Genomic DNA, 26,450 nt, shown 5'->3' with positions numbered 1-26,450 from the left:
TTTTGAACTTATATAATTTAATTACAAAATTGTCATTTTAACTATCAAATACATTACGAAATCTTTAAGTGCAAATACATTTTTGTTTGTTGAGTGGACAAAGCTGTATGTAGTACATACATTGAAAAGTTAGCAGCTACAGCAAGCCAAGCAAAAAAAAACATCACAATTTATATAAAGTAACCAATGATCTGCTGGAATGCTCAGCTAGCTAAGCAGTGTAGAGGGACATTCCAAAATATAGAGTAAAATGCTCCGCTTCAATGCTTATCTAGGAAAACAATCTAGCAGGGCATATGGAAATATAGTGTAAACATTCTCTGCTGTAATGCACATCTGATAGAGCAATCTAATAGAGCATTCTGGAACATAACGTTAAAATGCTTAGCTTGAATGCTAGCGGGCAATCTATAATTTAGTGTAAAATATAAATATAGTGTATAAATGGTCTGCTGGAATGCTCATCTGAATTGGAAATCTAGCAGGACAGTCCTTAATATAACGTGAAAATGCTCTGCTGGAATGCAAAATAGGCACCAATGGAGATAATGAAATTTTTACCCTCAAGCGTCCATTTCTTTGGTATTCGACTTTTTATGACACTACAGATAAAGATGTTATGAATTATATGGATCCTCCAGAGTTCATTTCGTCGATCTGCAACTGATTCTTGGGTAATTGCAGACTTTCAGGCGTTTTGATGCCAATGGAGAAAATGACATTTTTGACATCTAGGGAACCTCCAAAGTCCAGTTTTGGACTGCGATAGTTCTGGGATACTTGCAAACTTTCCGGAATTTTTAGTTGCAATGGAGGTAATGACATTTTTAGCTCGACTATTCGCAGAATAATCGAGCTAATGCAGTCACCCATTTGTCGGCGTCGGCGTCGGCGTCCCTGTGGTTAAGTTTTTGTATGTAAGCTGGTATCTCCATAACTACTGAAGGGAATGGATTGAAACTTCACACACTTGTTTTCTGTGATTATCTAAGATGATAGGCACAAGTCCCATAACTCTGAGTTGCTTTTTTACAGAATTATGCCCCTTTTTCGACTTAGAAATTCTTGGTTAAGTTTTTGTATGTAAGCTGGTATCTCCATTACTACTGAAGGGAATGGATTGAAACTTCACACACTTGTTCTCTGTGATTATCTAAGATGATTGGTACAAGTCCCATAACTCTGATTTGCTTTTTTACATAATTATGCCTCTTTTTCGACTTAGAAATTCTTGGTTAAGTTTTTGTGTGTAAGCTGGTATCTCCATAACTACTGATGGGAATGGATTGAAACTTCACACACTTGTTCTCTGTGATTATCTAAGATGATTGGTACAAGTCCCATAACTCTGATTTGCTTTTTTACATAATTATGCCCCTTTTCGACTTAGAAATTCTTGGTTAAGTTTTTGCGTGTAAGCTGGTATCTCCATAACTACTGAAGGGAATGGATTGAAACTTCACACACTTGTTCTCTGTGATTATTTAAGATGATTGGCACAAGTCCCATAACTCTGATTTGCTTTTTTACATAATAATGCCCCTTTTTCGACTTAGAAATTCTTGGTTAGGTTTTTGCGTGTAAGCTGGTATCTCCATAACTACTTAAGGGAATGGATTGAAACTTCACACACTTGTTTTCTGTGATTATCTTAGATGATTGGTACAAGTCCCATAACTCTGATTTGCTTTTTTACATAATAATGCCCCTTTTTCGACTTAGAAATTCTTGGTTAAGTTTTTGTGTGTAAGCTTGTATATCCATTACTACTGAAGGAATGTATTGAAACTTGAAGGGTTTGTACCTTTTCGGACAATTTTATGTATTCATATAGGTAAGCATTATTATACTCAATGAAACACCCTTGTGACAAATTTTCGAATAGTAGAGCGTTACTGTCCTCCGACAGTTCTTGTTTTAACTCTAGGGACCTCCTTAAGTCCATTGGACACATTTTCACGTTTATCTCCCCTTTCACGCAAGTACGGAGAATATCTACATTTTCTTCAGGAATATCCGGCTATAGTGCCAGTAAAACATTTAATAAACTATACTCCAGAAAGCCTCGCTAGATTGCTTTGCCAACTCGGTATTTCTGAGGTGCATTTCTCACTATACTTTAGAATGTCATGCTAAACTGATTTGCCTCTGCCAGGTTAGCATTCAATCAGAGCTTTTTTGTACTATATTTCAGAATTCAAGCAGAACATTTTACACAATATTTAAGAATACCCCGCGAAATTGTTCTACAAGATAAGCATTCCAGCACACAATGTTTACATTATATTTTAAAATGCCCCGCTAAATTGCTCTGCCAACTCGACATTTAGATGGTCCAAATTAAGACAAGATTAAGAATACCAAGTTAGATTGCTCTGTCTCTGCCATTTACACTTATTTACGAAAGCTCTCTATACTGTTCTGCCAGCAGATCAATGCGGAAGAGCAATTCTTCCAATATATTTAAAAACACAAGAATCAAGATCAACAAGACAAAGGCAACGTTCACAGGACGCAGCCCCCTGACACACCCAAGTAGGGCACCCAGAACGCACCCAACCAAAACCTGGAGTGGTAGTGTTATTTAAAGATTAATTGAGTATACTTAACAAATTGTCTTTAAATCATTGCAATATTTGAAATATTAATTTTATATATTATATAATAACCGTAGCGCCCTTGCGTTGTATATTTTAGTCATGTCGTTACTAAACTATTCTGCCTATTTGTTAAATATTTTTCGAATTTAACATATCTTTCACAGCTGCAAAAAGACCTCTCGCATGCTTCTTTTTAAAGCTACATTAAATAAATATGTAAAAATATTTTTGCCGTCGGCCTGAAAACCAAGCATTCTACAGATTCATTAACCTTTTTAACAGTATTGTTGTTAATCTCATCAAATATTGTTCATTAATAAGGATTTTAAACGGAAAACCCCACGGTAACACCAAAGTTCGTATACGAATTTTAACATGCAAATGAAGATTATAATCAGCTTGTGTATGCGCTACGTCACAGTGTTATAGCTGCTATCCGGAACACAACAAATATGAGATATTCTTGTGCAAACACATTTAACCGTTTAACTTCACGGTGCACTAGGCCTGAGGTTCAGTAAAAAGTAATCATTTCATAAAAAAAGATTAAATTTGTATGAAAACATCCGTGTCAATGCGGAAATATACCGTTAAATTAGGACGGCTACTATAGTCATATTTGTTGATTTAGTATTGATGTACGGATGATCTGAAAGCGGAGTTTCTCATGCAAACAGATATTGTACTTCTGATTTCGCCACAATGAGGTTGTCCATTTTTTTATTCTTATAAAACTCTTTTTGGTTGTCTGGAAACCAAAATAAGATCTGGAGTCGATATAATATCCAATTTATTAATGAAATGTCGCTTTTTCTGTTTTTATGAAATTTATTAAATGTCACTTTAAAGAAGCAAACTTGTAATTCTAGTAATAAATTTAATGTTGTCCTAGAAGAAATTTTGGTAAGCATAACTTTAACTCTACATTTTGGAATGTCTAGCTCACTGTACCTGATCGGTTTTATGACGGATGCAGGTTTTAAGAGGGACCTTTATAATTTTACGAGTCGGTTTTTCTCACGCTATTAAATACATGTCACCCCAATATTTGCGCAAATTTGAAGAGGAAAGTCTTTTCCTGTTTTTCACGTTTAACCTCATTTGTGTAAGTATAGGCCTGATATTGTTGTAAGACAAATACTCGAGACGTTTTTCTTTAGCTCTGCTGCGTTAGTATCATTACATACAGTGTTTAGTGCGTAGTAATGCCTAATACGCAAATGACATACGGCCGCCACGAGGCGACTATTTCACATAAAAAAATCGTAGTATCGTCCAAAGGCCGTCCGGCCACCGTGACAATCGGACGGCAGCAGCTGAAAGTTTTGCTCATCGGTCGGGTGCCGTCGAGTTTTAAGTACTACTTAAAAGCTAACGGCGTCTGGACGATAACTTTATGAGTCATTAACTTGAAAACGTAATTCGGTACCCGGATGGTTCATGCACAGCCTCCTGGCGGTCATCGTTTCGTCATACGGCGATCGCGCGACTTAAGTGTGTTGTAATTGCGGCTTGATGAACAGGCTCAATCAAACCGAGCCTGCAACATTTTCAATTTTGCCGTGTTGGGCTTTCTTTAGGGATTCTGTATTTATCTATTTTTTTTATTTATTTAAGTAGTTGCCTAAAAATGTATCTGTGAATTCTTATGAGTTTTACATGATTTAATGTCGAGCAAGAACGTATACGCGGAAACGTATTAAGGAAAATACAACCTACAATTGTTTTATTATTTGCTTGGTCTTCATCTTGTCTCTATCAACTGCCTTCTTTGCTGGCATATTGACCACTGACTGATTTTTAAAAGGAACTCATAAAATGCCCGGCGCCCACGCGCAACCGCCCGATCCATTTATTAATCGCACAGAAGCCGTCAGGACATCGGGCGGGGACCGCCCGGTTTTTGAATGCTGTCTGTAACACCATTTAGGCAAAAAAATTGCCCGGCAACAGTTTCATTCATTACCACGCAAGGTGTCAGATTTAAAATCGCCCGGGGAGTTCGCGAAATCTTCAAAATAGAGAAATACAGAATCCCTCAAGAAAGCCCAACACGACAAAATTGATAATGTTGCAGGCTCGCTTTGATTGAGCCTGTGCATCTGTTCATTGACGGTACTGGAAAATGCAAGTTAGCATCCACACCTAGTACCTGCTTAAGCAAAATTCAACATTAAAACACGGAAAATGGTGCACTTTTGAATTTAAAGACATTCACAGAAAGCCGGCGATGTTGTAAAAATCGTTTAATTGGGCGGCGGTTGTTTTATTTATGACCTAGGCATTAAGCCATATTGTTAATAAGAACATATATGGATAGGTTACACACCGCTAAATGTTTAAAAACAAATGCTATTATTCATGATGATTATTTTTTTTATAGTGTTATATATTTTCAGTATGCATGACAGGACGCACTCCGATATTACATCAGAGAAAACACTTGCAGGAAGCACTCTGTATTGTTTATATAAAAGACATAGAAAGACCTTTGAAAGGTATAGTTGCTTTCAAAAACAATAAAATAACTGTTAAGTCTTGTCTTCTTCGTTGTCTGACTGACGCATCCGGAACATTACACTTACTTTTCACTACTAAGTTCTCACATACTATAAAGTATCATTGTCTACATATAGTAAGTTAGTTGAGAAGTGATGGTGACAAGTAGGCGTTTATGGCATCTCGACCCCTTGACACCACGACCCATGACACTTAGACCCCTCAGACACTTAGACCCCTTGAATGTACTGGACATTTCGAACCCTTATTCTATAATGTACTTGAAGACGTTAACTTAGAAAAGAATGATATGTACAAAGACGTAAATATAGTAAAAAAGTAAATGTGTGCACAAGTTTGATTATTATATATAATCTAATAGATATACTGAATAAAAAGTGAAATCATATTAAGCCGTTATTTGTTATACACAATCATTCATCCAGTCAAGCATTTTATGTAAGGAATAGAAAACACACGCACTACATTTAAACAGAAAGTATATATACATGTATTATGTATATATGTACATGTATATATAATATCATAAATAGCAGTTATTGCAATAGAAATTGTAAACGTCATTTTCGTAATGGAACTACCAATATCAGAAAATTGAAGGCTTTTTTTTGTTCTTTAAATACTATATTTTAATGAAAAACATGTACGTGTTTTGTTATACAATAAAATAAATATACTTTTTCGAGGACGTTAGTATGAAATTAATTAAATTTCCAGAACGTTTCTATCATTAAATCGTAATAAATTATGCTAAGTAGCAAAAACCTCCCAAAAATTGAAACAATAATAAAAATTAAGTAATTTTAAATTTAAAAAAAAATCCTTATCTGGCACTGAAGTCACAAGCAAAATCATATTAAGCCGTTATTTGTTATACATAATCATTCATCAAGTCAAGCATTTTATGTAAGGAATAGAAAACACACGCACTACATTTAAACAGAAAGTATATATACATGTATTATGTATATATGTACATGTATATATAATATCATAAATAACAGTTATTGCAATAGAAATTGTAAACGTCATTTTCGTAATGGAACTACCAATATCAGAAAATTGAAGGCTTTTTTTTGTTCTTTAAATACTATATTTTAATGAAAAACATGTACGTGTTTTGTTATACAATAAAATAAATATACTTTTTCGAGGACGTTAGTATGAAATTAATTATATTTCCAGAACGTTTCTATCATTAAATCGTAATAAATTACGCTAAGTAACAAAAAACTTCCGGAAATTGAAACAATAATAAAAAATAAGTAATTTTAAATTTAAAAAAAAAATCCTTATCTGGCACTGAAGTCACAAGCAAAATCATAATATCACTAATACCAGTACAGTATTAATGTATCAACAATTAATTTTTCATATGATATATGACATTTGTGTTAGATACATTTTAATATAATAATGGTATTTCATATCGACGTATCAATGCTCAGGCCCTTATCATGTATGTCCGCCGCCATTGAATGTATGCCTATGAATATTTAATATGTTTATATATTAAAAAAAAATAAAGTAAATGTTAAGTATAACAATTTCTTTCCCAATCAGAAAACCCCGTTAAAATGAAATGCAGCTACCGTTTTTTTAGCACGACAACAAAAATTTGGTGATTGGCAGAATGTTTACCACAGGTGTTTATTACCGATAATTAAATTATCAATGACACGTGGCTAATGTTTATTGGGCACGCGTTTTCACACCATTTAGATAAAGTGATTTAGAGGAACATGTATTGACTTAAAGATATTAAATAATTTTCTTAACTTGCTATTGTCGAAAATATTGATTTTGAAGCTCATTTTGGCAATATTTCACTCAAACTATGAGAAAAGAAAATGCGTATATAAAATGTGAGATGTAGTAAAATATTTTGAAAATTAACTTTTTTTATCATACAAATTATATAAGAAATAGATGAGACTATATCGTTTTTTGTCAATATAACTACAATTTTACATATTATAATTTGCATAATAGTTGTAAATTATAGTACATGTTAAAATTAAAATTAATTGAGTTGTCAAATTACAATCATTTTCTGATTTAATTCAATTTATAACATAAATTAAGTAAATCAGGTAGACATGTAAAATAATTCATCACCAATATAACATGCATGTGTGTGTCACAGAAAAATAAACTAAATCTTTACAAACTCGTAGAAATTGTAGATATGAATTAGTACACAGACGCTTGGGGCCCCTCCCCAACGTGATACGCCCCTGTAAACACTCTATCAAAATATTTTAATATTTAAACACGAATGGGACATCTGCTACAACGATAAGACTGGTTTTCAAACAATTTTTACATATCTGAAAAAAAATTGCCTTTTACCATCAAGTCTCAATAAAGTAAATATTGAAGACTCCCGAATGTAAACACAAATTCCCTGTCCAACCAATACGCGACCTGAGCTTAGCATATGTTTGCGCTCTTGTTTCGCTTTTTGGAGCCGGGCCCACGCTATAATTCTCTCACGACTAAACTTGTATCGGAATCATCATACTTACGGGCGCCAAATTCAAATGTTCTAAATTTATTATACAGAAAAGGAAAATGTGGAAAACAACACACTGTGCATCTTGGTAATAGATAAACACATGAAATGTCTTTTATCTTACATGCCATACTTAATATAATTCACTGATGCTGACTTCTATTCAAACTATAATTATTCACTTTATATGTGGTCAAACTTCATACCAAATTTATTCGACCCAAATGATACAATTAGTCGATGTAACGGTATTTTCGGGAGAAAATGTCTTTCAAATATTTTTTTTCATAAAATGTCTTGTGTATTTTACTACCTTATTCATGAATGTTATTAATTTGAAATTTCGTTTATCCGATTTATCTATCACTTTTATTGATATTGTTAGTTTCCTACAAGGACTAGTATTATTCATAAATCTAATATATAACGATTGCCTGAACTTTTTTTTATCTAAGATAGAGATATGTGACATAATTTCCATGCGTCTAATCGGTGATATTTATGTTTCCAATTTAAAGATTGCATGAGCGGTATGAAGAGACTGAAGCTTCAGAAACGCTTTTCTCGGTCATTTTCAAAGAAAATCAAGAACAAGGGGGCACTCTGAAAAGTATTTCATTTGGACAGTATATAAGTCGTATTTTTCAAAAAAAAACAAAAAACAAATGCACAAGAAGATTTAATTCCGAAATTTATAAAGATGAAACTATATATCTCGGTCTTTCAAAAAAAAAAATCATCTATCTGTTCATAAATAAAAGGAACTATTATTGACATAAAGCAGTGGATCTCGTCGTCATTTTTCGTCAATAATGAAAATGAACACGAGATCCATGTATCACATGTTACTAATACAATTGTTAACGGCAATCCAATTATTAAAAAGGTAGTATCAAAGATAATAACACATGGGATTTGTTCATTGGTCAAAATATTGTTGCACTCGATGAATGCAATATTGAAAATTCTTTTACACCAACAAAACAGTGTGTACAAAATATTTGCAGTTTAACAAGTAAAATACGATTATGTCTTGGCAAAGATAAAGTGTCATTTAAAAAACCACGTCCTTGAATATATAGGTACACAAAAAACAAAAACTTATAGAAGTTTCAAGTGTTCTCGAGCACTGCCATTTCTCTATATTGGTGATTCTTGCCGTTTTTGCTCTAAATTCAGAAGAAATCCTTCACAAATCACAATAAGTCCACACAAAAAAATTGCAGTCTCCTTCAGGTCCCTCCACTAAGAATAATAATCATGTGTCTGTCTCAGGAAGCTCCCATTCTGCAGAAAAAGACATACCGTCAAGTAAAACACAAGATTTAAGTGACTCTAGCAACGTTGTCCTGAAACAAAGCAGTAATGATGATATGAAAAAAATCTTAGAAAAGGTGCTTCCAGAAGCAAGTGGAGAAATGTAAGATATGCTTGTAGATTAAATAAAATGTCAAAAAACCCTAATTGTAGACGATGGGACAATAAAACCATTATTCTTTGTTTGTCACTAGGTGTAGAAGCAACCGCCTCCGTGGTTGAGGGGTTAGAGTCAATGACTTCTAATCCAGTTACCTCTCTGGCGTTGGTTCGATCCCCGGGAGATGCTTTGGTAGTTTAGCGCGGAGGAAGGTATTCTTGTACTGGTGTAACTCTCCAGGAACGATGGTTAGGAAACTACCCGCCTATATGACTGAAATACTGTTGGGAAAGGCGTAAAATGAAACAAACAAACAAACAGGTGTAGAAGCCAAAAAAAAATGCGATGCTTGAGGACAGCAAAGTATTAATGTAGAATTAATAAATTAAGTTTCATTTGATGGTAGACATCAAATGAAACTTTGCGTGTACACAAATGTTCTGTAGACCAAAGGGCGGGTTTTAAATGGATGGCTGACTCGGCTAAAGAGTATAAATCCGGCGATGGTATGTGTGGTGGCATAGGAATTGATGAAATGAGTATACTAGAAGATCTTTGTATGATACACACTAATGGTGAGGTAAAATGGATATGATTTGTTGATATGGGAGAGGAGGCCGACAATCTTGATGTCTTTTTAAAAATTCTTTGGGGAAACAGGGGACGTTCTTGATGACACAATTAATTTGCTGAAAGCAACAAGCACAATGGTTTCCGTTTTTCAGCGATTAAAGACCTATTACTGATATGGAAGACATTCGCATAGAACAGCTTAAACAAACATTAACATGGTTTAAAGATTGGGAAAATTTTGTCGTTCATAAGGATGACGTTCCATCAGGTAAAAAAGAAAAAATGTTAATTTCTTATCAGACTAGAGAAGATATTTCTTCTTGTCTCATCGGTTTTACACAACTATGCAAAAATATGTTAAAAACAAATAGAGCTTCTTTAGTACCGGCCCGCATAAATAGCGACGTAATTGAAAATATTTGTTTGCCAGCAAAGAGGAATAATAAACGGAAACAACACTAATCCTACATTCTATCAGTATGTTAAAAATATCAATTTTGTTATAATTGGTCAAAGTATCATATCAAAGTCATCCAACACTGGTTCGGGAAATTACAACCCTGTCTACATTCTATCTACTCAAAAGTGAAGAAAAAGACCATCTGTATCAGCAAAACGAAACCCTCTTAAGGCTTTAAACATTTAAATTTTTAAAAACTTTCGTGGTTTTTTCTTCTTTTTTTGTTAATTTGGTAGACTGAGCAACGCGCTTGTGGACTGGCCGTACCGCTTGCTCTTTCTTCCTAAAAACCCTTATAATGCAGATAAAGTCTACATTTTAAGTTGTTATTTGTTTTACATTTTTTTATCTGTGCTGTATTGATTCAACACGATAAACATGTATAAAATGCATCACCTGACGCTATGCCACAATACATACCATATTAATTTCTTCATCTGTCATGAAACATCAAGCTTAAGTTATTATTTTTGTGTTAACTGTTGAAACTGCACCGTTCCCTTATCTGCCTTTGTTGTTGACGTTTTGTACTCAACACTTCATACATATCTAAAAACATGTTTTGTATAAATTCATATTGACAATCTGTACCATTAATTTATGATAATTCGTATAGATTGTCAGCAATACACGTTACATGTGCGTTATACAATGTAAACGGATGTAATTTATTTTAGCTCGTCAATGAAAAATATACATGAATATATGTCCCCTTTTTATTAAATTGTCCAAAATATTTTGTTGTTAACTGTTCACACTATGCTTATCACTGAGAAAGACTCTTTATATTTGAATCGTTGCACCCAAGCAACGCGCGTACCGCTTGCGCGTGCCTGATACTTAACCATTGCTGTTGTAATATATATGAAACAGTCATCTTTTATGCCTTGTGTTTCATATTAATAACAGAACGAAAACTACCTTTTTAATGATTTGACAAAAAATTAAATGCACTCTTTATGTCATATGCTTACTTATTTTCAAATGAACCTTTACGCCAAGAGATATATGTATGTTTCATCATCGAACGTCAAATATCTTTACTCAAATTTTCAATCATAGGAAAAACACTCTTTAATATGTCATTATTGTCTCATCACTGGTTAGATACTCATCTTAGTGACATCAGTTCATCAGGTGATACATCATCGGACAGAAAATGATCTATATGACACCAATCTTGCATCATCGTTTAGATAATCATTTATGTAACATTGGTAATTCATCACAGGACAGACGCATACCTATGTGACTTAATCGTCTAACAACTTTTTATCTACGTTGCATCAATCAAAGAATTCATCACAAGTGATTCATCATTGGACATTCTGTATGTGATGTCCGTGTGTCATCATAGAACGAAATCTTACATACACATGTACGGGCCACCAAATATTTATCATTGGGCGGATTCATGAACATGACACCAATGTATCAACAAATGGATACTCATCTAAAAAACTTGTTTAAAATCTTTAATTATCAAATGAACTTAATAGAATACTACTAGAGTATGTAAGTTTTAATCAATATGTCATATCCTCAAATTTAGCCTCGAGGAAACCCAAAATCAAAGCCATTATGATTTTGTAGAGAAAGAAGTTAATCAAAACTTGGCTTAAGTGAATCCACAAGAGAATCAGCCGATTGAAATGCTGGCCTTAAGAAACGTTGTGGACGTACCAGGTTTGTGATATCACAAGTTGTGTGCCAAAACAGAACAATTGTTTTAACGTCATGTCTCAGCAAAGGGCAGTCTTGAGCTATTTTTTCCTCCAAGAAAGAAACACCTTCAGGTGTTGTTCGCCCCTCACACGAAACCAAAAGGTTAAAGAAGAGGTGTCAGCATAATTACTGACAGCCTCAAGTTTGTATTTTAAATACTTTCCCTTACTGTCGGAAAAACAATAAGTTAAACATTAGTATATACAGGCTCGAGTTTAAACTCATTCTTAACCTTTTCTAGGAAACATTTTATATGCCTAATTTGAGACGCTTCCTTGGGTTAAGCCTCGGCCATAACAATATAACAATATCTGGAATATAACTTCCTTTTGAATTAAAAAACAAACAAAAGAAAAACCGAAAAAAAAGTAATCAAAAACAGAAAATATTTAAGTTAAATTATTAAAAGAAGTAAGATATACTAGTAAAGGCAAATCGACCTTTACTTGAATACGTATACCATAAGACTGAAAAAAGACAGAAATACAGGGTAGCAAAAAAGTTAATCGATCTTTATGTTCTTAAAATTTATCTATGGTCAGGGTGGCAAAACTGGCAACACATACTAAAATTATAGCTTAATAAAGTCTTTAAAATAAAGTTATTAAACATTAACAATTATCGTATTAAGTTCAAAGATGAAATTAATTTAACTTACCCGTTTTAAAATAAACGAAGTTTTGCATTTGCAATATTGAATACGACAGGCCGTACTGCATGTATAGATGATTTTTTCATGTTCTAATTACATGTACATCTATCTATTCACACTATTTTAAGGCACATAAAGCTTCAAACATTAATATAATTTCCCTTTTTATTTAAGGTATATGTTACATGTTAGCCATGAGAATAAATTAGCGTGGAATGAGAAAAAGAATGTAATTAAAATAAACGAATAACCTGAAATAAATTTGATATCATGTTGTTGGCTTACTTGCTTTACAAATGAACCAAGTGCCACTTAGAAAGCGATATTAACAAAAAAAACATTACGGTGGTAGATATATAGTTTCATGAATAAAAATTCGACGTATATGGGGGTATAAAAGTGATGTCGTTGTTGTGATTTTCTGCTGTTTTTTGTTTAAAGTACGAAAATAGTTGTTCAAACTTCGCAAAATAATGTAGTTGTCATGTTAATGCGGTACGCGTGAAAGTGAATGACAAACATACATAATATAAAAAACTGTGTGTGCGTGTGATTAATACTTTAATTTAAACTCTTATTTACAGAAAGGACAAATAAAAGATACATTATCATCTTCATGTATTTCCCATTGTTCGGAGGTAGTAATTCAAACACATCGACCATAAACCCATTCATTTGCAGGAGTCACACTGAATCCATTCAGGGCTATCATCATACTTACCAGAACAAACGGGACAAATGTTCTCATCGTCTTCTTTTTCCTCTATTTTCTTCTTTCTTCGTTGATGATGACCTTCTACCTTTTCCTTTTTCCTTTGTTACATTGGTCAATGGTGAGGTTACTACCTCCGCAATATTTTCAGTTGTTTCAGATTCATTAGTTTCTTCTGTTTGTATATCATCTGTTATATAAGCCGAGCATAAAGTTTGTTTTGTTTTGTTTTGTTTTTTTGTATAAAACTTATCATTAAAATAATTGGGATCTGTTAAAACACCAGCTGGGAGACACATTTTCCCTGTGACTTATCACTATTAAGTTCGTCGAATGACTCTTTTCTAATACTTTTATTTTCTTTCTTTTCCATAACGTTTTTCCTATGTGCTTTTGATTTTTCTGTTCTCATGAAGAGTAAAAAATATTATCTAAAATGTGACGCAGAGACATTAATAAATTTTGACACAACTTCCGTAAAAAAGTTCAAAAACATATTTTTCCGCGGTAGTTTTAAACAGATCTGTCAACTGATGCAACAAATCGCTTTCATTTAAAATCTGGCTTTCTATTACTTCGATAGTTTTCTCGCCGTGTTTATAAAGATTAGAAAATGTTTCCAAATGTCTCAGTTTTAAATTTAAACTCTGAAAAAATGTAAATGCAGGGTTTGTAATGTTTGTTAATCCTTTTGCTTTCTTGCAGTGGTTTTAAGTGTTGCGGGACATAAAGAATCAACAGATAGGGTATTGTAAGAAGTTACTATCTGTGATAGAATATCAACTTTTTCGCGGCTATTTTTCAGAAAGGTAACTTGCACTTTCCAGTACCGTCCATGAACAGGCTCAATCAAACCGAGCCTGCAACATTTTCAATTTTGTTGTGTTGGACTTTCTTTAGGGATTCTGATTTTCTCTATTTTATTGTCACATCCGTGTTATTTGTGTCATGTGGCGGCTGTAAAAAGTCTTCCCGTACATTTAATCAATGATGTTATATTTTCGATCCTTGAAGATCGTTCAGCATGACACTATTGTTGTGTATACATGTTATGTGGTACTTTTAGTTTCTTCTATTTGGCCATTTTCAACTTGGGTGGTTCCAGTATTCCTACTTGAATACTGTATAATCACCCTTAGGATATGTTTCCTGCTTTTTAAATTTGTCTTTTGACGTCTTATCTGTGATATGCAGGCTTCATAACCTCAAATCCCCTTTCAATATCCCATTTTATTTAGTTCCGCCCATTGTTTTCTCGTTTAGGGCAAAAGCATTCTTTTACTTGGGGACCATAAGCCTCTTTTCATGGAATGGCACTACTGTGTCACATTGAAGGTTCCATGATAACCGCCGTATGAACGCATCTGCGGATGTTTCTAAATTCAAAATTTCACCATTTTCGTGTTAAACGGTTGAATTCTGCTTAAGCCGGTGCTAGGGGACCTGGACGGTAACTTGCACTTTCCAGTACCGTCCATGAACAGGCTCAATCAAACCGAGACTGCAACATTTTCAATTTTGTTGTGTTGGACTTTCTTTAGGGATTTTGTTTATCTCTACTTTAAATAAAGAATTTTGGACAATTTTTTTGATACTTAATTTAATTTTCGCAATACAATAACCACCAATATAACGTGTTACACCCTTCCCTTCTTCAAATCCTCCAGTTGGTACAGTTCGTTCCTGAATTTCTGAAGTAGAAACATTTTCAGAGTTTGTCTTTAAAAGATATTTTAAAATGTTTAATGCTTTTACCGAAAATAAAATGAAACCTAGGTTCGGCGTATAACTTTTAATTTCTCGAATGTCCTTTTTACATGATTCAAAATACGTTTCGCTTATAAAATAAGAATTAACCTTTGCGCAAAAGCACAGAGCATGTTTATTTTGCGACAAATCATTTTCTGGAAAAGTGTGTGCACATATTTTATTTTATTTTAAATATAAAAAATACTTGTAAACCAGAGATAAGAAAATCATATTAGTTTTAACTTCTTCAATAATGTTTTTTATTGATTCAGCAAGGGGAGTTGAATTGTATTCTTCTTCTATTTCATTCAAAATTTCAACAGGGGAAATATTATCTGGAATAGGTGAGGCGGTATGGACTTTTTCTTCAAAAACAGTGTTATCTTGGTCTAAATTAAATTTAAGAAGGATTTCATTATCATCAACACAAAAACTATGATCAAATATATCATCGGCATCAGCGTTATCAGCATCAATAATAATTTCCGCATCAAAATAATTGTTCGTTAGATTCCAATCGATTGGAATAAAAAAAGATCAGTTAACACGTCAGATGAAATAAATTCATTTTTGCAACAACTGCAATCAGGTTAAAGGTCTTTTGATGATACTTTATAGAAATTATAAACTTGTTGAGGGTGTATTGTAACTAAATGTGCACTGAAAATTTAACTTGCAAATTTCTGCAGTCATTGCACGTCCTAATGCAACACCAAGTTGACCTGGTATGTTTGCGTTTTCGCAATCTACAACGACTGATTCAAGTAACATGCCCTGTGATTTATGATTTGTTATACCAAATGAAAGAATTAATGAAAACTGAAATCTTTTTGCTAGATTCTTTTTTGAAACAGGGTCTATTTTTGTAAAAGCATATTGACTCAATGTAACAGTAATGTCTGGTTTTGGGAAATAAACAACAATATTGTCATCTAAGAAATCTTTAACCTTACCAATCGATCAATTTACAAGTACATTACGTAAATTAACGACAAGCATCACAGGGCATCCAACTTTCAGACCTAATGTTTTAGGTGCTTGAAATCGTTGAAGGTAATAGGAATCATCCTCTTTTTGAGATTCAAATATTTTTATAGTTCCTGGGAATATTTACAATTTGTCATGATTAAAAAGAGTAGTTTTATAATGACGTGCGAAAAGGTGCAATGTATTTCCTTTAACCTGAATATTTCTTTCTAAACTTTTTATGTATTTGATGGTATCTAAACTTATGTTTCCGTTTTCAAGAGAATTCACACAAGAAATCAAGTCGTTTTCTTTTTATCGAAATAAATGTTTCTAAATTTATATGGTGTGGTAAGGCAGACCTAAAGTAATCAGACTCAAAACAATATTTACCTGCTTCACCGTACAGTTGATCTGGTACGGGAGGAAGCTGAAAAAAGTCACCGAAATATATTACTTGAATACCCCAAAAATACCTCTCATTTTTTCGTACCGACCTACACAATAAATCGACGGCTTCAAACACTTTTTTGCTAATCATAGAGCATTAATCAACAATGAGGATATCACAGCGTATTATACGCTGTCTTGTCTCATGATACCTCTCATATGTACATACTAAATTAGCAAGTTCTTTTGTATGATTGACCACATCACCATAACCGCACAACTTGTGTAGTGTTTGTGCAGAGCAATATTGTGTTGCAGCTATACCCGTACTGCATGTAATTGAAACGACTTTCCCTCTTTTTGTCATATCGTCATAAAATTTACCGATAACGTAAGATTTTTCAGTGCCACCCTGACCAGTTAAAATAATACTATGGCCACTTGAAGCAGCAGCATAAAAACGTGCTTGGCTTGCACTTAACATTATCGTTAAGTTCAGTTTGAATACGTACAGTCAAAAACTGTCCAAAAATTACGATAAAATTGCCAACGAGCAATTGCAAACAGCTACTACGCGGGAAATGACGGTGACGATACAATACACGAGTAGTCGATGGCGAGTACACCGTTTTCCTAACGGTTTAATAAGCGCCCAACGCAGAGCCGGGAACACTTCGCGTATTGCTTGGACAGGACTCTTTTATATTAAATTGTCACATATAGATGTTTATACTGATTGCATCTGGAAGATAATTCGATATACTATTGATTTACACCGAAAAAGTCATGGTAAGATTTTATTTAACATCTTTATTTGGTTTCGGGAATTTGTGTATTCTGGAGTCTGCAATCTTTACTTTATTGAAACTTGATTGTAAAAGGTAATTTTTTCAGATATGTAAAAAATGTTTAAAAACCAGTTGTATCAGATGTCCCATTTGTTAAACTATTTTTGATAGAGTGTTTACAGGGGCGTATCACGTTGGGGCAGGATCTGACCCCCAAGCGTCTGTGAATTAATACGCAATACACAAATCGCGAATTTTCATTATTATGATTATAATAATTCCTTCACTTTTAGTCAGGGGGCTGTTATCCTAAAGTACAAAAATTGAGATAGGGGTCGAAATGTCTCACCCACTAGGGTGTTAAAAGGGGTCTAAGTGTCAAGGGGTCTAGGAGTCATCTTACTATCGTAAGGGGTCGAGAAATGAAGGGGTCTAAAATCTTACTTGCACAAGTATAACAAGGGTTTAACCTATCTTTCAGAATTTGCAGTTAACATGTAACTATAAGATGACAAAATAATGCATTAAAACACTTATATATATTATAATAAGTAAATTAAACTAGAAAGACATTAAATTGTGTTAAACGTTGCAATTTCGCATCATTTACCCATTAAACAACAACAATTATTATTTCTTAAGTGGACATAACCGTTATATAATTATACTAAGCACATTATTGTTGGATGCATAATTGAGGTAACTTGTGTGACAGGATTTTAATTATTGTGATTCGAAATTTGTAGGCCATCTATGAAAGTATGGTTTATAAGACTCTCTACGTGAATTGTATTATTTTGGGCATATTAATAAGAATATATATTTTGTTTATACCAAATTTAATGAAAATTCCGATATTTTCTCCTGGAGTATTATCGTGCCTAGCGTTTTATATTTTCAGATTGAATTTGGTTCAAATAATTCTATTGAGACATGTATTTATAATGCTTAAAGAGTTTTCATATTGAAATTCGTGTTTAAAACCGCTGTGAGATGAAAGTCTGCTAGTTTAATTAATGTTTGAATATCTTTTTTTCTCTAATATATTATACTTCAACGCCTCTTCTTAATGCAAATTGTATATATTCATGGTAATAAGATTATAGCATTCGGCACGATATGGCCATTTATGTGTTGACGTGCCGTAAAATCCAAACAAACAAACAATAAGATTATCAGGTGACTTGATTACCGCTCAAGCCGGTGCTAGGGGGCGTGAGTGATGTTGCACTTATTCATTATCCCTCATGTACAGAAAAAACTCAGTCAAACCGAGTCTGCAATTCTCGTGTAATTTTGTTGTGATTAATGCTTCCGAGGGATCACTTTGTATCCAGATTTTGAGTATTTAAATCTAATATTAAACATTAAAAGTTTACAGTTTGCCTTTGTACATTTCCCATATCTCCATGTAATTATTCAGATTTGTTGGTATACGAACACAATGAATATACCGGAGAAATTTATAATGTATTCAAATAGTTTGTAGTCATAATATCCAAACACTTCTGTGATATAATTTGAGACAAATCCTGCCATTGTATCAAACAGTTTGCGATTACCACGAATCTTTGAATCTACCTGATAAAATACATTGAATAGGTTATGTCTTGAAAATGATGAATATTTGACAAGATGGTTCTGTGTACGATTTTTTTTAAAGAAACGTGGCATAATGTGGATGGATCGCACATCAAAGTCAAAATTACATATAATGAATAAATGAAATTTAAAAATTAATAACATATTTCAAATTTTATACACATGTTTTAGGTTATCATTTTTGCCCTAAAATATTTTTTCTATGATGATAATTTCTGGGAAGAGCTTAATCTAACGCTGCCAGAACTTGTATTTTGTGATATCCTCATCATTAGTATAATATTTTACATGTGTGTGATGCAATGAAATATGTTTAAAGTAAAACTAAAATACTTATAGCTGGGAATATACTTTTGCAATTGTTTTTATCAAAGTTATACCCCTGATTATATTTGATTCTTCCGGGCCACCTCCTTTTTACACAACCAATATTGTGGACATTGAAATCATAAAAATATCAATTCACAACTTTAAGAGAAACAAAATATATCAATAATGAGAAAAAATACTAATTTACTATTGATTGTATCCAATCTGACATATTTGTCATGTACTTAAAACGCAAGATTAAAATTTTCAAAATGCTTTTTAAATGAAATGAAATAAGATAAAATAAACTAAAATAACAAACACAAAGAGTAACTATGGCAACGTCTCTGCAGCCCGTTTTACTTTTACAAATAACTACAAGACGGGGTAACCTTTGCCACAATGCCAGAGTTTAGCGCAAAAAATCGGTCCTAAAATTCTGTTGCAAATCGCGCACAATTTGTTTTCGATTTAAAGTAATAAGAAGGTAAGTATTTCTTAGGAGGTATTTATTAATTTCATTCTATCTTGCAAAACTTCATTATAAATGTAGTTTATACCCGTACCAAATATTGGTAAACCTTAACGTTTTATTTTAAATAGATTTTGTCATCTTATAATAATCTTAATTAGATCTCAACTCACTGAATTGGGCGTCGTTCCTTCCAAATATATTGACTTGATGAATCTGAAATAATCCTCCAAGGTCAAGCTTCCACCACGGTAAATCACTGTATCCTGATAATGTAAGATATTTGTCGTTGATATTCTGGCATTCTTTCACTCCATCAACTGCATTTGAAGATGGCCATGTTCCTTGTCGTCCAAACTGTTCAGTTTTCTTTCCAAGAGCAACATTTACTTGAAACAGTTAAAATCATTGTATTTTATTTAAAATGAAAAAGGATAGTTACTCCAAAATTTTGATACGGATTTATATCAAAGTTTTAATGTTTCTGTCACTGGGTAACCACACCCAATCTTGATGATAGAAATTTTATCATGTCAAATACACAATCATAGACGTTCCATTTAATTGTCTTTTATGCTATCCGTATCATATTGAGTTTGCAGGTATCTCGGATTATATATAATTTATCTAAATTGAAAATGTTGTTGTAACGTAAATATCACTTGAAAATAACTATGATTTAAGACGATAACTTATCCATTTTCTTTTCCTGTTTATGTTCTTATATGTTCAAATTTAACGGTGTATTTAACATACAGAGTATATACATGTATCATTGTAGATCATCTACCTAAATCGTTTTATCATATTATAATAAAATCTTTGAACGGGGCGGGTATTCATTAAGAGAATTTACATTTAAGCTCTTATTTGTTTTTAAACGCAATATTACCTAAGATGGCTCTGTTTCCTGGTACTAGCAGCAAGAGCAGTGCTAAACAATATTGTGTCTTCATAATTCAATTGCTGAGCTGTAAATACGGTATTGAGAAATACTTTTATTATTGCATGGTTTTGGAACACTTTTTCGTCGCTGTTTCTAGTTCAATTTCAACAGAAAAATGATACCACAACTATTACTTGGCAAGGTGGTAATTATCAAACAGATGGTCACGTTACCAGTTGTTCTTACATCTAGCTTTAGCATTCAAACGGGACATTTTAGTACCATAACATTCTCAATAACGTAGAATTAATAAGACCATCACATGTTCAGAATGCTAATTACCTTCGATTTCATATATTATACTCGTATAAATATCTCTAGTTTGTATAGGACCTTTTTCAAGAAGAATGATTAAATATCTTGTCTTGATAATAAAAGGTACACATTTTTACAACAATTATCTCAATGACTTTCAAGTCAGACCTGGTCGCAAATGAATTCTTTTAAAAAAATCATCTTATCAAAAGCATTTAATGGCAATATTACACAACTGTAATAACGGGGCCTTTTGGTTTGTTTGTTAAAAGCTATTTAAAACAATATTTTACTTTTTAATGACAACTATCTTATTATTTTTTCTTACAACTTTGATACATTTCTATGGATGGCAATTATCTACACCGAGAAAATAAAACATCATATCGATTAATAAGGTTTTGGATTGCAGTTCGCAATGCTTTTATTACTTTCTTAGTTCATTTGTCAATATATTTAAATGACTCTAAATATTGATCTTAAAACTATTACTGAATGGGCAGACCAATGGCTTGTAACCTTTAACCCTAATAAGACAGAAGTATTATTGTGTCCTCTTATTAGAAATGAAAGACCTTTTTTGTACTTTAACAATGTTTAACTTAATTACACTCAACACCACAGGCATTTGGGGTTAACCCTGGCATGAACATATTAATAATATAACTAACTCGGCGTCCAAAATATTAAGTTCTATGCGTTATTTAAAGTTCAAATTAAATAGAACAACATTAAATCAAATTTATATTTCCTATATGAGGCCTTTATTAGAATATGCTAGTGTTATTTGGGATAGTTGTACCTGATATGAAAAAGAAAAAATTGAAAAACTGCAATACGAAGCTGCGCGCTTAGTAACTGGTTTGACTCGCTCAGTGTCTATAGAAAGACTATAGCATGAAATAGGTTGGGTCTCTTTAGCGGATCGTCGTTTAATGCAAAAATTATCAATAATGTATAAAGCTAAAAATGGGGAGCTTTCAAGTTATCTGGACACTTTGTTCCCAAATTTTGTATCAGAAAGTAGCCAATATAACCTTAGAAATAACGATACTTTTGTAACAATAGCACGACGAACAGAAATATTTTCTAGATCATTTATACCCTCAGCAATTTCGGCATGGAATAGTCTTGATAATGACATACGTGACTCGACTTCTTTAAATGTGTTCAAAACTAAACTTAAGGATAAATTCAAACCCACACTTGTCCCTAAATATTATTTAATTGGAGAAAGGTTAACATCTGTTTACCATGCACGTTTAAGAAATAGATGTAGTAATTTGAATGATGATCTGTATAGAAATCACTTAGCAAACTCCCCTGTTTGTGAGTTTTGCCATATCAATTTCTTTTTTAATTGTAAACTTTTTGGTGTTCAAAGACTCCAACTTTTCACTTCCACTCGCCCTTTTCATCCATTAAGTACAAGTACTCTCCTTTATGGAAAAGAAAATTTATCAGTCGAGGAAAACTCTTTTTTCTTTCATGAGGTTCCAAAATATATAAAGAAATACACATAGCTTTAAATAATAAGAAATAAGTACAAGTAAAAATAACAATCGTTGTTCCAATATTAATTCTTCTAATTCCCTTTATAAATGACATATTTTGACAGCCATACAAACCATTACATACTGCAAGTGCAGGAAAATTACTATCATTTTTTATATTTAAAAAATTGATAAGAAAATGTTTTATTGTTCTCTTAAATTTGATGTCAAATTCTATTTGCTACTTTGTTTTGTATCCGTCTTAATATTTGAAATTGCTTATGTGTATAGTGTTTAAACATGTTTTCGTTCGTTTCTATATCTTATAATGCTTAAGGGAAGGACAGTTACTAATGTTGCTAGAACTTGTTGTTCAACCCTTTTGCCCTTTGTTAAAAAATGTTGTTTTGTGGAAATAATGTTCTAAATTGTACTCAAAGAGCAATAAAATGTTATTAAACCATATATTTAAATACATTGTCAAAATAAATAAAAAATAGTTCATAGACCAGTCTGGTCAAAGTACAGACGGGATGGCTTTCTGTCACTTTAAGTTTCTTTCACCACGTTAGGTAATGTAGATATGTCATTTATCAGCCTGATAGACATTCAGGTTTTACTAACAAGACTAGTACAAACTCCTGTTGTCTATAAAATGTTATAAAATAAACACATATCTTGATTAAACTGAACAAAAGGTTCTAAATCCGTCATGTAAAAGATTTTAATTCAATTTATTCAAAAACAATAACACGTTTCTAGTTGAGCCTTGATAAAAATGGCAGTTCGCCACTTTCATATAGATAATCAATCTAGATATTCTTTCAATTATATCTTCGTATTATACGAAATTCTATAAGATACTAGTGTAATTATAAAAAAGCCATAACAATTTTATCAAATTACAAATATTTCTCCTCATCTGATCAATCTAAAAAGAAATTTCACATAATTCCTTAAACACAACCAGTTTAATGAGAAGATTAACACAGAAAGTGATATAAAAACAGCTAGACAACATTTTAAAACATATTTTCAAAGATGCGTATTTTTCTCGGTCAAGCAGAAAGCGATTTTCCGATATAGCACCCAGTTGGTAGGCGGAACATTAGTCATTGCTCGATATTTCATTCTAATTATCAAGAATTAAATTTTATACCCACATTTTAGCAATAAATCCAATTTTTTAAAACACTTGTTCATATAATGTCCACCCAAGGAAGTATTTTTACACGTATCATTAATAAATCGAGCCGGTGTTAATTTATTTTTTTGTGAACCGTTATCTTCTAAACAAATAAAGATTGTACGTGTGATTATACCTATTAAGCTGTTTATCTATAGTTGCATATAAATTTTGGTATTTCTGTCAAATCGTAAGATGGACTTGGAGTAATTCTGTTGACTTCTTTTTCCCTTTTATTTGAGTTATCCGTAACGTTGGAAAGATCATCACTTTTTTAAGAATGTATTTTTAGCTCATCTGTCACAAAGTGACAGGGTGAGCTTTTGTAATCGCTTTTCGTCCGGCGTCCGTCCGTCGTCCGTCCGTCCGTCGTCCGTCCGTAAACTTTTACTTTTAATGAAATCTCCTCATAAACCGCTGAGCCAATTTCATCCAAACTTCACAGGAATGTTAGTTGGTGGTCCCCTTTAAAAATTGTTCAAAGAATTTAATTTCATGCAGAACTCTGGTTGCCATGGCAACCGATAGTAAAACTTAAAATATCTTCTTTTAAAAAACCCAATGGGGTAGAGCTTAGATATTTGGCATGAAACATCTTCTAGTGGGTGTCTACCAAGTTTGTTCAAATAAAAGCCCTGGGGTCAAAATTGGCCCGGCCCCAGGGGGTCATTTATTTTCCCTATATGCATATAGTAAAAACTTATAAAATCTTCTTTTAAAGAACCCAAAGAGCTAGAGCTAAGATATTTAGCATGAAACATTTTCTATTGAGTGTCTATCAAGTTTGTTCAAATAAAAGCCTTAGGGTCAAAATTGGCCCCGCCCCAGGGGGTAATTGATTTTCCCTATATGCATATAGTAAAAAACATAAAATCTTCTTTTAAAGAACCCAAAGAGCTAGAGCCCTGCCCCGGGGGTCATTGATTTTCCTTAAATGTGTAAAGCAAAAACTTTTAAAAAAAAATCTTCTTTGAAAAAACCAAAATAGCTAGTTTAGATACTAAGCATGAAACATCTTCTATCGAGTGTCTACAAATAAATGTCCTTAGGTCAAAATTGGCCCCGTCCCGGGGGTCATTGATTTTATTTATGTGTAAAGCGAAAACTTAAAAAAATTTCTTTGAAAAAAACCCAAATAGCTAGAGTTAAGATATTAAGCATGAAACATCTTCCAGTTAGTGTCTTCAAAGTTTGTTCAATAAAAGCCCTGGGGTCAAAATTGGCCCTGCCCCGGAGGACATTGATTTTCCTTATAAGTGTATAGCAAAAACTAAAAAATCTTCTTTGAAAAAAAACAAATATGTAGAGTTTAGATATTAAGCATGAAACATCTTCTAGTGAGTGTCTTCAAAGTTTGTTCAAATAAAAGCCCTGGGGTCAAAACTGGCCCCGCCTTAGGGGTGTCATTGCTTTTAACTATATGTGTATAGTTTAAACTTAAAAAATATTTTTTTTAAACGAGCTAGACCTTAGATGTTTAGCATGAAACAACTTCCAATGGATGTCTACTAAGTTTGTTCAAATAAATGCCCTGGGGTTTAAACTGGCCCCGCTCTGGGGGCCTATATACAGGTGAGCGACTTCAGGGCCATCATAGCCCTCTTGTTTATTATGTTTGAACACATTTATTTTGGCGACTTTTTTCTACTCAACATCAAAATCGAGTGCTGTTTTTGATAAAATATTAATAAAATATCTATAAATCACTGTGATATTCAGACATGTTATTCCTGTACAAGTTTCACATTGTATAGAATATGATAAACAAGATCAACAAGGAAAGGCGGCGTTCAATGAACGCAACCCCCACATGACCCAGTAACAAGAACCAGTGGCAAGGAGCCAAGGCAGACCCAAAACAAATACCAGGACAGGGCACTAGGCAGAGCACAGACAGGCTAATCACTAAAATGATAAATAATATGTAACTGATAAGAAATTCTAAGAAAACAAATAAATGATTGAATAAAAGGAAGAAAATTGGAAACTGACAAGGAATTCAAAAAACATAAATAGACTGAACAATAGGGGGGGGGGGGGTAAATTAAAGAAATAAGAACCAGGGCAAAAGGGAAAATACTTACCGTAGACGAAAAAACAACAAGGGACATCGATATGTTTTTATTTTCTTTTTATAATTATCTTAATAAGCGAAATGAAATTATTAATTGTCTTTATATCAATATTTGCGCACAAAACAGAATGAATATAAGTATCGAGAATGTTTATAAAAATGTTGATTCTTTCCTGCAAAAAAAGGTATTTTGATAAATGCATTTATGTAAATTTAAACATACTTCTTTTTGGGGATTTTACTTCGCACCTACACTGTTAAGGTCAAATGGTGACTCCAGTTTTCCCTGGTGGAGGGATACCCCATGGATTGCATTACCAGCTCCACAACACAGATTGGTCTGTTTTCGTTTGCAATGCATTTGGTTATTTTTAAGTAAAATGCTTTTAATTGTTTTGATCATTGGCAAATGTATGTTTTGAGAAAAATGTACACACACTAAAAAGTCTATGATGTTAGTTGCTTATCATGCTCACTTGTCCTTTGTCAACTTAAGCTGAATTGCCTCAATATGTTAAATGATTGACTGTCCAACAGTTGACATAAGGATAAAAAATAAATCTGTCTAAAATATAAAAGTATCTATTCTTTTTATTTGTTACATAAAACTATGACCTTCAAACATATCGCTGAAAATGTCTCAAATGCTCCCTATTCGATTAATTTGGATAAATTTAGATGAAATGAATAGTTATAAATAACTGATCAATGAAACTATCAATTTACTTTTTATTAGTTTTTCAAGCAAATGATAGCCAAAAGGGAAGTTTGTCCCTTACATTGTACATTTGATAGCAATAAACATGAAATATAACAATATATTAATCCGGTATTATACTTGATTTCAATATATATTGATAAAGATATGCTGATTACATTGTAGACTTCAATATGCATGAGGTTTTTATGATCAATTTATTTGTATTAAAGCGCCATCTTTTAACATTTCGAAACGATAAAAGGGTTTAGATTTTAAAAAGAGTAGAATATAAACAATCTAAGTGACGCTTGTGACTATATATGAACATATATATGACACAATTAAA

General features: G+C 32.7%; 2 protein-coding genes across 2 annotated transcripts in view; both read right to left on the bottom strand.

Annotated features, from left to right (window-relative positions):
* The window catches only part of LOC132723859 (neurogenic locus notch homolog protein 1-like), a 46,760-nt gene extending 30,114 nt beyond the window's left edge, over positions 1-16,646 (bottom strand). Inside the window, exons 1-4 of the mRNA XM_060708661.1 lie at positions 16,509-16,646; positions 16,283-16,319; positions 14,791-14,865; positions 13,263-13,364 (exon numbers count right to left, since the gene is read on the bottom strand). Of these exons, the coding sequence (XP_060564644.1) occupies positions 13,263-13,364; positions 14,791-14,865; positions 16,283-16,319; positions 16,509-16,646 (352 nt within the window). The remainder of the gene's footprint in view (positions 1-13,262; positions 13,365-14,790; positions 14,866-16,282; positions 16,320-16,508) is intronic.
* Positions 16,647-17,912: 1,266 nt separating this feature from the next.
* On the bottom strand, positions 17,913-23,429 carry LOC132723858 (uncharacterized). The gene is made up of 4 exons (XM_060708660.1): positions 23,308-23,429; positions 20,343-20,421; positions 19,624-19,839; positions 17,913-18,648 (listed from the first exon to the last, which is right to left on the bottom strand). Exons 2-4 carry the CDS (start codon positions 20,404-20,406, stop codon positions 18,626-18,628), a joined length of 303 nt encoding a protein of 100 aa, XP_060564643.1. The 5' UTR covers positions 20,407-20,421; positions 23,308-23,429; the 3' UTR covers positions 17,913-18,625.
* Positions 23,430-26,450: the final 3,021 nt, after the last annotated feature.

This window comes from Ruditapes philippinarum, unplaced genomic scaffold, assembly GCF_026571515.1.
Source record: "Ruditapes philippinarum isolate M1 unplaced genomic scaffold, ASM2657151v2 ctg2911_1_1_1_1, whole genome shotgun sequence".
Lineage (NCBI taxonomy): Eukaryota > Metazoa > Mollusca > Bivalvia > Venerida > Veneridae > Ruditapes > Ruditapes philippinarum.
Note: the sequence above shows the minus strand (reverse complement) of the source record. Positions and strands in the feature narration are given on the sequence as shown.

Bases quoted from the DNA above. Each gene is read 5' to 3' on its own strand.
- LOC132723858 (XM_060708660.1), bottom strand. From the start codon at position 20,406: ATGAAGACACAATATTGTTTAGCACTGCTCTTGCTGCTAGTACCAGGA. The intron at 19,840-20,342 runs GTAATATTGCGT...AACTGTTTCAAG, and splicing joins AGGAAACAGAGCCATCTTAG to TAAATGTTGCTCTTGGAAAG. The intron at 18,649-19,623 runs GTGAGTTGAGAT...GTATTTTATCAG, and splicing joins AAGGAACGACGCCCAATTCA to GTAGATTCAAAGATTCGTGG.